Source organism: Anarhichas minor, unplaced genomic scaffold, assembly GCF_050575085.1.
Source record: "Anarhichas minor isolate MPS153535 unplaced genomic scaffold, ASM5057508v1 ptg000042l, whole genome shotgun sequence".
NCBI classification, from domain to species: Eukaryota; Metazoa; Chordata; class Actinopteri; order Perciformes; family Anarhichadidae; genus Anarhichas; species Anarhichas minor.
In genome coordinates, this window is record NW_027466488.1 from 8,784,854 (window position 1) to 8,797,757 (window position 12,904).

General features: G+C 41.4%; 1 protein-coding gene and 1 long non-coding RNA gene across 2 annotated transcripts; one reads left to right on the top strand and one right to left on the bottom strand.

The window, feature by feature from the left end:
* The first annotated feature begins 2,314 nt into the window (after positions 1 to 2,314).
* On the top strand, positions 2,315 to 10,749 carry LOC142970082 (uncharacterized). The gene is made up of 3 exons (XR_012959166.1): positions 2,315 to 2,593; positions 7,982 to 8,129; positions 10,254 to 10,749. It is a non-coding gene; the product is annotated as an uncharacterized LOC142970082 (long non-coding RNA).
* Positions 4,410 to 12,095, bottom strand: LOC142970080 (tryptophan 5-hydroxylase 1-like). The gene is made up of 9 exons (XM_076110244.1): positions 11,926 to 12,095; positions 11,674 to 11,774; positions 11,478 to 11,545; positions 9,344 to 9,540; positions 8,213 to 8,348; positions 7,973 to 8,099; positions 6,477 to 6,572; positions 5,753 to 5,886; positions 4,410 to 5,082 (listed from the first exon to the last, which is right to left on the bottom strand). The coding sequence occupies exons 2-9, from the start codon at positions 11,770 to 11,772 to the stop codon at positions 4,908 to 4,910; spliced, it is 1,032 nt and encodes a 343-aa protein (XP_075966359.1). The 5' UTR covers positions 11,773 to 11,774; positions 11,926 to 12,095; the 3' UTR covers positions 4,410 to 4,907.
* Between the last annotated feature and the right edge of the window lie 809 nt (positions 12,096 to 12,904).

Consider the following 12,904-nt stretch of genomic DNA (forward strand, 5'->3'; position numbering starts at 1 on the left):
CTGCATCTCAAATGTAAAAATTAAAATACTCCCAAATATCCTTTACACTATTTGATATGACCCCCGTTTCACTACCAGCACAGTGGTTCAATAAACTAGGCAATGTCTTTACATAATTATATTGGAAAAAAGAAAGAAATAATAATTAAATTGATTAGAGAGCAACCATTGTTTTCTTTCTATACTATGCAACACTGGGCAAATGTAACCACATAACTCATATGTTTGGACACATGGAGATCATATCCATTACCGAAAGATCTATCATTCATCAACTCCTGAATTAAGACCATGCCGCTCTATCAAAACCCAACAAACGTCACTCTTCAACATACACCTCTGTATACCATTTTCTCTGACATCCCATACTCCCCTCTAACATCAGCCCAGGTTCAAAACAAATCACTTTATATCAGCCATTTTTCCGGAGCAGCATGGCGACTACAGAATCTCTTTCAGGATGGCTGCTTCATGACCTTTAACCAACTATCTCATAAATTACTACTCGTCTGATAATATGTATCACACATACAGTCTTATTGGTTGGGGTTCATTAGGTGGCTGTCCTACAGTTTATTCTAGAGTCTGCTTGCCATTTTAGCAATCATTACCATCAGTTCGGTCCAATGGGACCATCTCACTAACAAAAGCAACAATAAATCATCTTATTTCATTGGTTTACAGTTGAACAATGACTCACTCACCAAACTCTCAGCTCTGGTCCCTGGTTTGCAAATAGATTGCTGCATGGACTACATTTTCTCTTCATTATAACAATACAATCTACAAGGTTAAGTAGTACTCAACATTGTGGGATGTCAGGGTTAAAGGTTATCTGATGGCCCAGAGAGCCGCCCGTCACCTACATTTGATGGGAACAAAACTTTGCACTCTGTCAAAGTTATTTCAGTTTCACTATTACTTTTACTTTCTATGTCACTTCAGGATGTCTTGGAATGTAGATTATAACTTTCAGATATGTATGGTGTGTTGAAATAATTTTAAAGTATGATTAAAAAAAGGATATTAACAGTTGGGGCATTTTATATTTTCCATATATTTCTATATGAGCCTGTATTTTCCCAAAGTTAGAAACTGACATTCACTCATAGGACTGGGTCTTGATTTAATGACTTGTTGTTATCGCCTTCAGCAGACTTATCTTCTAGAAACACAACAGATGTGAAGGAGAGTATATAAAACAGATTGCTCTGTCACAGGGCCCAGAGACAGTCATTAAATAGAACATATATACAACTTGTAATATAATATAATTACAGTAAAACTTTATTTCATGATTCCGTGACGTTTGTGAGGAAAAAGGTCCACTGTGTAAGAGCCATTTTGTTGTTTTTGTTTTCGTACAACCTCCCACCACATGGGGGCGTAGTGCCGGTGTGATCCTGGCCACAGGTAATATAATCAGTGGGTTCATTGGGCACAGGTTGTTGCTAATAGGTGGAAGCAAACAGTTTTTGACCGTGAAGATTTAACAAATGCAAATGTTATGATTTATTGGTATGAGGAGAAAATGGATAACTGAAGAGAAAGTGGTGAACTCTGATTATGTGAGGAATAAAATGCCTATATTCGAAACTGGACTTTGTTATTTATGGCACGCGTCAGAACAAGCATTACAGCAACCGTAGTGACTTTTTTATTGGGAAGCAACGGTCACTACACATTGTTAATGTGAATGCATGGCTACAATGTTGTTACTTTGCAGCAATCATTCAGGTCAGGATGATAAAAGCACTCTACTGGGCATACATCATAGAGATCTGGACAAAGCAACTTAAAGCCTGTGTTGCTTTGCACAGATTGACTTTTTGTTGTTAATGGGAAAGATGAGAAATAGGCTTTTCACACAGAAGACAGAAAACCACCATTGTTTATGACTGATATGTCACCCGTTCATCTGTAAATACTTTAAATCACATATCAATACAATTTAATGTCTATTCGGCCATTAAAGATAATGCTCGCTTTATTACATATTGGTTGCTGGTCATTCTAATTAGGCCCACTTACTTGCAACTGAGTGTCTGCGGTGTTAGCTTACCTGTGCTGAGCCTGTGCTTGATATCAGTAACATACATTCAATGTGCCCTCTTTCAACCATTTCTCATGCGTAAACGAGCTTGTTGAATTGCATTCACATGTTATCTACAAGTATGTTAATTGTTACAAGCAGTTACTGTGCCTTGGCCTGCTAATATCAGTTGGATACAAACACCATAGGCACGGATCTTCATTGTAAATTGCTGCCTACTGTAACCAAGTGGAACTGACGGGGTGAAACTATTGGGTCCGCCGTACCGGTAATGGGGTGCACGGGCCCTGATTAGCTAAAAAGATGCACCTGCTGGCAAATCGGGGGCTTTGTCGTTCTCTCCGGTGTCACGAGCGGGTGTGCTGAGTCTGCTCGCTGTCTTCGCCGCCACGAGTGGGGGTGCCGAGTCCAACTACTTGCTCTCCCGCAACAAGCGGAGACGTAGCGTGAGGCTGCATGAGAAGGTGCGTCGGTAGCGCAGTGTCTGGGAGGCATCCGTTACGGAGAGGACAGCGTGTGTTTGGGGGATGGCTGATTCGGGTAAATATATTTAGAGTGGAAGGGTTTTTCTTTATGTATGTCGTATGCTGGGGGGAATTGGGTATAATTCAGAAAGATGTAATGTTGTATTTGTGTTTTTTTTTTTGAGCTTCCTGAGCAGTGCACCCAATGGTAGCTGGGGGGGAATCCAAGTGGGGGTGGCTGGGTTGCTGAACATTCGGTGGGTTGAATTACAATCTTCTTGGGTTTGTTTTCTGTTTATTGGCAGTTGTTTGTGATTACTTATGTTTTCATTTATTTTCTAGTTAGTGAGACGCTGCCTTGGTCTTTTGTTTTGTTTCTGTTGCTTTAAATTGTTTGTGATGCCGATCTGAGCACATGGTCTGTGAACTCCTCCTGCCCACTAAACCAGCTGTCACTGGTTGCTCCACACAGTTAGATTTGTACCAATAAAAGAGTTATATTTTCATAGCACTGCTTCCTGTGTGTACGTGCCTTTACGGTGTTTGAACCGGGTTTCTGTGGTAACGGGGTGCTACACTACTTTGATAAAGGAGTGGTACCTCTGCTCTTCAGCTGTCGAAGGGATAATTGAGTGTGGATAGTTGGCACCATAGTGGTATCACGGTTCCACCTTGTGGCAAAGTTGTGCATTGTAGTAAATCAAAATCCGACCGCGTGACAAGACTTAATCCAGTCCTCCATTTTCCTAAGTGTAATAGTCTTGTAATCAGTACACCAGGTCTAAGATTAGGAGTCATTTTGATCCGATGCTGCACAAACCACACACACGCACACCAGTCAGACAAAAATGGAAGTGAGGAAAGCAAGCAGATGACTAAAATCAATATGGGAACGCACAGACAGGCTTGTCTCATGTTTCATCCTCTTCTCATCTGATTCAAGGGCAACGTTTTAGCCCAAACACAAGAGACGTGAGGCTGTCGGTTTTATGTGTATACGGGCCTTTAGACACGCACCCTGTGTGACTGCAAGGTTACCGGTTTGAACGCAGCTCGGGAGCATCGGTGTGTTGTCTGAATCCTCCGGTTTCTCCTAACTGAACTCTGTTCGCACACTCTGACACTTGTGCTTTAAAAGTTGTTTGACGCGTGCTCCACACCCGTTTAACAAACGACGTTGTAATCCATTGTCGTCAACAACGCCTCATAGTGCTCCATTAACAGAGGAAAGGTACAAATGAGCAGCGGCCAGCAGAAACACCAAGGATCCATCTTTACAGTGTGAATTGGAGACATTAACCTTCACATTGTGGCAACAAAGTTGGGATTTTGGTGTTATATTTATAGTGCTGGGCAAGTTAACGTGTTAACGCATTCATTAATTAATGCCGACAATTATATCATCGTGCGTTAACGCAGTTTTTTTAAATATTATTAATTAAGCAGACATTTTTAACACAAGAACCGGGCAGTGAGCGGTGAACAGCTGTGTTTGTGTGGCGTCACTTCCTGCTGCTGCTGCCGCCCCCCCCACCCCCCGGGTGACACGCCCGGTCCGGAACCGCCCTTCACTCCGTCACCGTCGGTCCCTCCTGTCTCTCACACACACACACGCGCGCGATCGTCTTGTTACAGGATCAAACGTGACAATATCAAAATACATATTAATACATATAAGCACGTGAGAACAAACTGCTCTTAACTGCAACTCTTTATTAGCATAACTTCCTCATGCAGGTTACTGCCATGGTACAGACCCCCTCCAGGTTCCCTTGCTTCACCTACATTCCCCTGGGTCCTAAGTTCCTCCAAGTACAGCTTCTTATCACCCTCTATGTACCAACGTACATTTATAACAAATACCACACATATTACGGTAATCAGCGTTGCATACATGTCTGACCAAAATACCAAAAAAAAGCAAAAAAGAAATGATTCATTTAAATAATTTTTTTAAGAGTTTTTAAAGTTGTTTTGTTTGTAATATGTATAATAAGCATATCATTTAGTTATCGCTACTGAGAATTTAACAAACATAAAAAAAAGAAGAAAAAAACATGATGTAGATTTCAAATTGCATTTATTAAACATGAAAGTAAAGTTGTGAACACCGGCTGAATATCTATTATCAGAATCATATCTGTATTTTAACTGCTACTGTGTGAAGGGAATACTGCTGTTAAAAATAACCTTATTTGTTTAAAGTGTTTGCAAACCAAATGTTATTGCACTTTTGTTCATATAACAGTACTTTTAAAATAAAAGTGCGCAATATACTACTTTTGAACTTTGCGCATAACAATGCGATTAATCGCAAAAAAATCATGCGATTAAAAATTTGAATCGTTGCCCAGCACTAATTTTTAACTTTATTGTACATTTATACAAATTCAGACTCGTAGGTGTTTGTTGAGTCGGTTCAGGGCGTCTTCTACAATGTCCAGCTCATGCCGGATGTCTTTCAGCATGCTATTGATGCTGTTGGTGTCCTTCAGGACATCCACACTCTGGGTGTAGGGGTCGTAGCGTACTGTGAATGGCCGCCAAATGGTCTTAGCAAACTCCCTGCAGACACACAAAAAGTCAGTAACATCAATAGCCCAGTTCAACCTTTGACATCTCTGAAACATTGCAGCTACAAAATCATTCAACCAAAGTTTTGTGTGTGGTCATTTAAAAACAATTCATAAACATGATCTCAAAAAGAACAGTGAAATTCCAGGATCCATCACCAAAGTGTAAACGACTTTAGGACTTTAACACACTCGGAAGTTTAACTGACTTGGATATACTGTATATACATGCTGGTGTAATGACAGAAGTGACCCTTTGCTATGCCCCGCCCCTTGCTACTACTCTGCCAAGCTACCATCGAGCCCACACTGTCACTAACTGCACTCCCTGCATAAATATATGATAAAAAGTGAAAGCAGCATGTATACAGTCAGTATACCTTCACTAGCTTGTGTAACATATATATGCTAACACTAGTTACTAGACATTTTAGAAACGTATCTTCTTCCAACCTCTCTGGGTAACTAGTAGAACTATTACACGTTTAACCATGACCAGCTCCAAGTCCACATAACCAGCCTGCAAATAAAGCAAATCTGAAATTGCATGAGTCTATGGAGCGGCGCTGGCTAGTTGTTAAATGCTAACAGTGATGTTGTAAAACCTCAAAATCAGGGAGTTGACCAGAGCTACATTATTAAGGGAGGAGACTTCTACTGACCTCATTTTGTTCTTGGCGTCCTCAAAACTCTCAGAAACAAAGTACACGTCCTGAAACGTAGTTATCATGCACTCCTGATTACAGGTCACCACGGGGTCAAAGGGAAGGATATGGGCCTTGTCAGACAAAGCATGCTGAAAGAAAACAGAGACATTGTGTGGTCACATTCACATACCGAGAGAATGCCCCTCATGACCTGGTTGGTCAAGTAACATGGTTTTGGCTGACTGCATGTCAATGCAATTACAGAATTAAAGTAACCTGGATTGCCACATAGGAGAAATGTAAAGTGTTTTTTTTTTTTTTATTCTCATAAGTGGTAGTGAAAGCTAGATAAGAATTTCCTCTGAAAACCTTTTGCTGAATATGAGCTGATGCTACAGAAATGTGATTGGTTTAGGTCAGTATTGGTTTATTCATTTAAATCACGAGACAAATTCAGATGTACAATTAATGTGGCTATATCAACAATCAACGGGTTTGCGGTAAACAAATGAACTGTCATGGGAAAATAAAATGTTTCTCGGCCCAGGAGATACGATCCAAGATCTCAAGGCATTTATAAATGTCAACAAACTTCATTGAAATATTTAATTCATGACATATGTAGGAAAACCTGAGAAGGATCAATTGGCAGCTACTCATACAGAAGTTCACAGTGTAAGCAACAAGTGCAGCAGATGCACATGCACTGTGTAAAGCTAGACAGCAGGTCGAGTGTTACCTTGAGTTCACTGATGGAGGACAGGAGTCCAGCTCCATAGGCCCTTAGCCTGCCATCCTGCTTACATAGGCCAAACTCCACTGTGAAGAAATAACACTAGAACAAAACAGGTTTTCATTTGTACATCATCCTTTTCAAACACAGTATGAGAATGTAAGTAATAGATGTCACTAACTGAGTTAGGTGTGAGTTTGTGCCTATGGTAGGGGTGTTATTGTCTTCATCAATACTGCGTTGTCTCGGTTCTTTTTCAGGTGTATTGATAAAGGATTCACTTCATCAATACACCTGAACCTTTGGTTTTATTGCATTTACAGTACAAGTGTATTGTGTGCACAGTGTTTGTGTGTGTGTAGTTGGAGGATCTCAGCTCCGACACAGAGAGCAGAGGAGATGCTGCAGCATGAAGATATTCTTAAAAATAATTAAGAACCGGGGCCCGTTTAATACCGTGTTTTGGTACCCATCCCATTACACAGTTCTATATCATTATAGCAAATTATACTTGACAAAGTTCATATCGACACCAAAAAGAAAAAAAGTGTAATGACAAAATACCCATCGACCTCTTTAGTTTTAGTCTCCTCGTTGGTTCCTTTTGGTTGTGTGTTCCTTAAGCTTTGTTAAAACTCGCACGAGGCACCGTGGTGCGAGCCCCCACAGAGCTACCTCCTGTTTCTAAAGCAACTAATAACTAATTAGCCGTCTTTGGAAAGTCCTCGTGTTGATAGTGCTTTTATCAAATAATTATTCGTGTCAGTCCTGTCTGAAAAAGCCCTGAGCGGGTTTCCAAATATTCAGAGGTGCGCGACCAAGTGCAGTGACAACTTCGCTCGATGTGCAAGCTGTGATGACGTCGTCATTAGGGGTCGTTGGCATGCCGCACTTTTTCCGTCCTCAAATCCTTTGTTGTCCATGTAGATGCGCAGAACGCACGCCCCAAAGCGCTCTCCTATTATTCAGGGTGCGACGGCTGCACACCGAGATAACAATAGTTAAAACGTTGTCATGTGACGAGAAACAACCAACCACAGCTGGCAAATATCTTTTCTTTCTTCCATAAATATCAGTCCGAGATGTTTCAGTGCAGGGCTACCCAGAGCTTTACGATCTAGTTTACTTGCTTCACCCTTTCTGTCCAAGGACGTCACAACAACCAAACTGACGCAGTAAAGCTAACATGATCCAGATTTACAGTACTGGAAATCCATTTATCTTTGTTTTGACTTTGTTTAGTGTAGTCAGTGAGGCTTACTGCTCAAGTACCGCAACTTCAACGTCGTCGTCATCATCGTAGCACGCAAGTTTTGGTTGCTTAGGAAGGGCAGGTGGGACATGAGCGCGACTCCCCAAGCACCTTGGGTACAAGCTGAGAGTGGCACGGTTTTTAGACGCAACATGCGAGAGGACCCTTAGCCTAAATGAATGTAAGGCTATGTAATGTCACCAAAAGAGACCTGAGTAAATGTGTGAGTGATGTGTGTGTATTTTCTCACTGTGGCCAGTTTCTGCACAGCATCATCTGAAGCTCCCAGCGATGCTAAACCAATTTCTTGAGAGAACTGGGCGAAGCTGGGCTCAGCGAGCAGAGGAACGTGACCCAGCAGCTCATGGCATGTGTCTCTACATCCAAACATGAAAAGGCAAATGCAGGTATTGCTTCACTGAAGCGCTTAAAAAAAACAAAAACAGTAGTATGAAGTGAATGCCTTTTGTGCGTACACGTGTGTACTCACGGTTCAGGTGTGTACAAAGGCTCGGAGCTGTGGCGGACATACTGAGTGCAGTGGAACACTCTGAAGGCCAGGCCCGCAAGGAAGTCCCTGGGGGAGAGGTACCCAGCTACTGGCCGAATGATGAAGCCTGAGTGCTCTACACACACACACACACACACACACACACACACACACACACTGCATGTTAGTTTCTTTGGTAGAGAGAAGTTCCGTTGAAAACTGTCGACAGCGAAGTCTATAAATTACCAAGATAACTAGGATCAATTGGCCCTTAATCAAGAACCGTGAACAGATTTACACTTAAGTGACACATACAGTACAAGTGATTTAAAGGTCATATTGATAACATTATTACGTCGATGAATAATAATAGGCGATGTAACCTCTCTATGGTGAGAAACTTTAGCCTTTTCCTTGGAAAAGTTTGGCAGAAAATAATGTACTTTTTAAGATTGTAAATAAAATAAACTATAAGGCACGGTAGAAAAAAAGATCATATTCATGTTTTGTCTTTCAATCTTTCAATCTCTTGAAGATTTTGAGGAGCTGGCATCTTCTTGTCATTAGATAAACTGATGTGTAAGCACTCGGCCCTGGCAAATGCTGAAACACACTTGTCCACAACTTTGTCCACACTGAAATGCGACCCACCTGATCGGAAAGAGATCGGATATAAGAAGCGGCTGTAAAAGGCTGGATAAACAGTCTGTCATCATTTTCTGTCGTCTTCCTCCCTGCGGTATTAGTAAACCTGTTTTATTGAAGAATAGTCGCTAAGAAAGCTCCGCTTATTCGTTTTTCCCCCTATAAAATCCCTAAAAATCTTTTAATTTGAAGCAGCAAAATTGGGAAATGTTGAGGTTTTATCGGCCGTAAACAGGCCTCAGCTGGGCTCCAGCCCCAGTTTATTTGATTTGGCGGGAGGACGATGTGAGACCTGCGTTTGATAAATTGTCCGGATTGTTCCCACACGCTGTGCACACCTCACTCAGTTTTTGAACTCCATGCGAGCCAGACCACCTCAGTGCGTTTGTCTGACCGAGCAAACAGACTTGACGGTCAATGTGTCCGTCGGGCGTGATCGGGTCGCATTGAAGAGACAAGTGTAACCTCGGGATTCAAACAGTTTACCCTTGAGGAAGTGCGAGACGTCCTCCAGCTGGGGGATGTTGTCTTCGCTGTAGTTGCAGTGTTTGGTCAGCAGGGGGAGGTTCTTCAGGTGCTCCTTGCAGGCGTGGCTCGGGTACAGCTTGTTGAGCTCCCTGAACACCACTCCCCAGGTACGCACCTCCTCTGTTGTGAAGTCGATACGAAGAATAGGATCGCCACTGACCAAACACGAAGAGGTAGTTAGCTTATTGACATCATAAAATAGAACTTTGACAAATCGAACATAAAGATGGGAGAAACAATGTGAATTACTTTACACCATCATTTTGTGGTACAGTATTAGCATATCTCGACAAGCGTTACTGTGATTTAACTCTTAACTTCTTAACAGTGCGTTTCTTTCATCTAGTTGGTCAGATTAACACCATTACTTCTTTATTAGTATTATTTTACCATTTTCCAACTGAGAAAACTAGTTCGATAATTCATTCCAGAATTATTTCCGATCATCGGTGACATTAAAAAAGCAACTTCAAAACACATCTTCATCCTTCAAATGTAGTTTACAATCAGGGCCGGAACCAGGGCAACCATTTAACCAGCGGCAGCGGTTGTATGATGATGCATTTAACTGGTTCCCACTTGACTCTGAGGCATTTCCATCGGTTACTTTTTGTTTTTAAACTCATTTTTGTCAACAATTCTTCATATTATTCCATTTCGCTTATTATACTTAGACACACTAAATGACCTTTCTTTGTTATTTTTTCTGATTTCTAAAGAAATTGGGGGAAAGCCTTTTCAAAAATCACACATTACTATTAGCCTTCTTATTTTCCTGACTTCAAGACTTTTTGGCTTGTTTACCCAAATACGTGTGACATCATTTTATTTGGTCTGGCAGTTGTTAATTAATTTTATTTCTTGTCAGTTTTGTGCAGATGATGCTGATAAAAGAGATGTAGCAGATGTGGCATTGACTGCTATTGTCCATGATCCCCCTCCAAGACGAGATGGCACAAATCCTTTCTCTCCTCGAAAGACCTGGAGAAAGTTATTCATGCTTTTATCACCTCTAGACTGGACTATTGTAATCCTGTGTATGCTGGAATCAGCAAAAATCTTTTATCACGCCTTCAGTTGGTGCAGAACTCTGCAGCAAGACTTATTGTAAGAGCCATTTTGTTGTTTTTGTTTTTGTACAACCTCCCACCACATGGGGGCGTAGTGCCGGTGTGATCCTGGCCACAGGTAATATAATCAGTGGGTTCATTGGACACAGGTTGTTGCTAATAGGTGGAAGCAAACAGTTTTTGACCGTGAAGATTTAACATGCAGATTTAACGAACGCAAATGTTATGATTTATTGGTATGAGGAGAAAATGGATAACTGAAGAGAAAGTGGTGAACTCTGATTATGTGAGGAATAAAATGCCTATATTCGAAACTGGACTTTGTTATTTATGGCACGCGTCAGAACAAGCATTACAGCAACCGTAGTGACTTTTTTATTGGGAAGCAACGGTCACTACACTTATAACTGGTGAACACATTTCACCGATCTTAAAATCCCTTCATTGGCTACCAGTCGAGTACAGAATTAATTAAAAAATTTGGAGCCGCCCCAGTCTATCTGGTGGACCTGCTGCAGCCCTATACCCCACCTCGCTCACTAAGGCCTATACCCCACCTTGCTCACTAAGGTCTCTCGACCAACAGCTTTTAGAATGAAAATGACAACCCGGGCCGACCGATCTTTCTCTGTTGCTGCCCGTAAGCTCTGGAACAACGGTCCCCTTCATATTCGGTTGTCATCCACCTTACCAATGTTTAAAAGCTGTTTAAAAACCTATTTCTTTTCCCTGGCCTATCACCTTTGATCTTAACTTGGCACTTTTGTGTGATTTGTGTTAGTTTGTTTTGATTTTAAGGTTACTTTTAGTAATCCAGTCTTTTTGAATGTATGACTGCTTATCTATGTGCAGCACTTTGGGCGACCTTTGTTGTGTGTTAAAATGTGCTGTACAAATACATTTTGATTGATTGATTCCAGAGGGTTTCACCCTTAAATTTTGAAACATGTCCCCTAAATCAATTTTATACATCAAAGCAAAACGAAACAATTTGCATCAGTCAAAGAAACAGTGGAACTCACAATTTGTAGCTCATAGCCAAATCAGCAAAATACTTTCTTCTTTTACGGTAGATGTTGTCTTTAAATCCCTGCAAAAAAAAAAAAGAAAGAAGGAAAAGACAGACTCGCAATGTCAGTTTTCACAATTCCCCTTATTATAAAAGTAAAGAATGAATCAGAGCTGCTCTGTAACTGTGTAAGCTGTGTATGTCCTTACGGGATGGTCGGCATCTAGTTCAGAGCCATACATCAAAACCCTGTTCGCAGACTGATCCAAATCAGAGATCTTCTTAGGGAACCAGGGCACATCAGGCATAACTGTAACACAATTCAGGTTCAGTTCAATTAGAGGTCTGCTTGCATCTCATTACATTAATGTCTGCGCTTGTTGACAGGCCTTGGTTATGGTATTTACTGCTATTTAAGCATGAAAAGATAAATTCTCTTATTGTAAATCATGTGGGCCTACTGTCGTCAGGTAGAGTGGAGTTCTCAAATGGAGTAATCTCAACAACATCGGTGTGTGTCCTTAACAGCTGAGTCAGCTCCTTGAGCTGTTCATTGTCAGTGTCGCAATCCACAAAGATCTCAAAGTCTGAATTCCTCCGCTTGGACTTGCGGGACTCGATATGAACGAGGTTGATGTGTTTTTCCTGCACACACATGCAAGATGAACAGAACATGTGGAATAAGCTTCCGTGCATGATCAGACTCATCCAGGTTAGATCACTACAACAAACAAAAATTAAACAATTTGAATTTAAAGATAACAGCATGCGTTTTTAAAAAACTTTCAAAATAAAACACCCACCTGAAAAAGCCGAAGTGCCCTGACTAGACCACCGACTTCATTTTTCAGTGAGAATATGATGGTTGCAACTCCTTTCGCAGAGCTGGTGGGCCTTCCAGTGGAGATGCTCCTGTTGTCCTGCTTCTCACCAAATTTACCAAACGCAACCTCAAAGGAAATAAGACATATGCATCAGTGATTTTCCTACAGTCTGAAAAAAACCCCATCTTCAACGCTTACTGAGCTACAGATCAGATCACTCAGCAGCAAGACTGTAAATGTATGCTAGCATGGGTTCGCAAAGAGTCAGTGAGTTTCCGGAGATTTTCCAATGTGAGTTAAGTGGGGACTGCCCATTGTTCTGAAAATACACACTCTCCCTGCTACAAACAGAAGCACATGGCAAATGATTATGCAGAATGAGGACATCGGAATGATATACGTTAGGTTTCGGGTAAAAATATCAGGGTATGCCTACCAGAGGCAGAGTAGGGCGGGTCATGGCTTCGCAATGGTTGGAGGAAAACAAATATTGCCACTGCAACAGCCTTTGGCGTAATAATTAGCCATGCGCTGTTGTTTGTTGCAGGGAGAGTTTGTTTTTGTGGCATTGGGCCTTCCGAACAAAGGTTTGTTAACTTTGGGATAACGGGCTGTA

Coding starts and splice junctions, on each gene's coding strand:
- LOC142970080 (XM_076110244.1), bottom strand. CDS start 11,772: ATGCCTGATGTGCCCTGGTTCCCTAAGAAGATCTCTGATTTGGATCAG. Junction 8,349..9,343: donor CGTCTCGCACTTCCTCAAGG/GTAAACTGTTTG, acceptor GTGTGTGTGTAG/AGCACTCAGGCTTCATCATT. Junction 5,083..5,752: donor GACGCCAAGAACAAAATGAG/GTCAGTAGAAGT, acceptor GTGTGTCTGCAG/GGAGTTTGCTAAGACCATTT.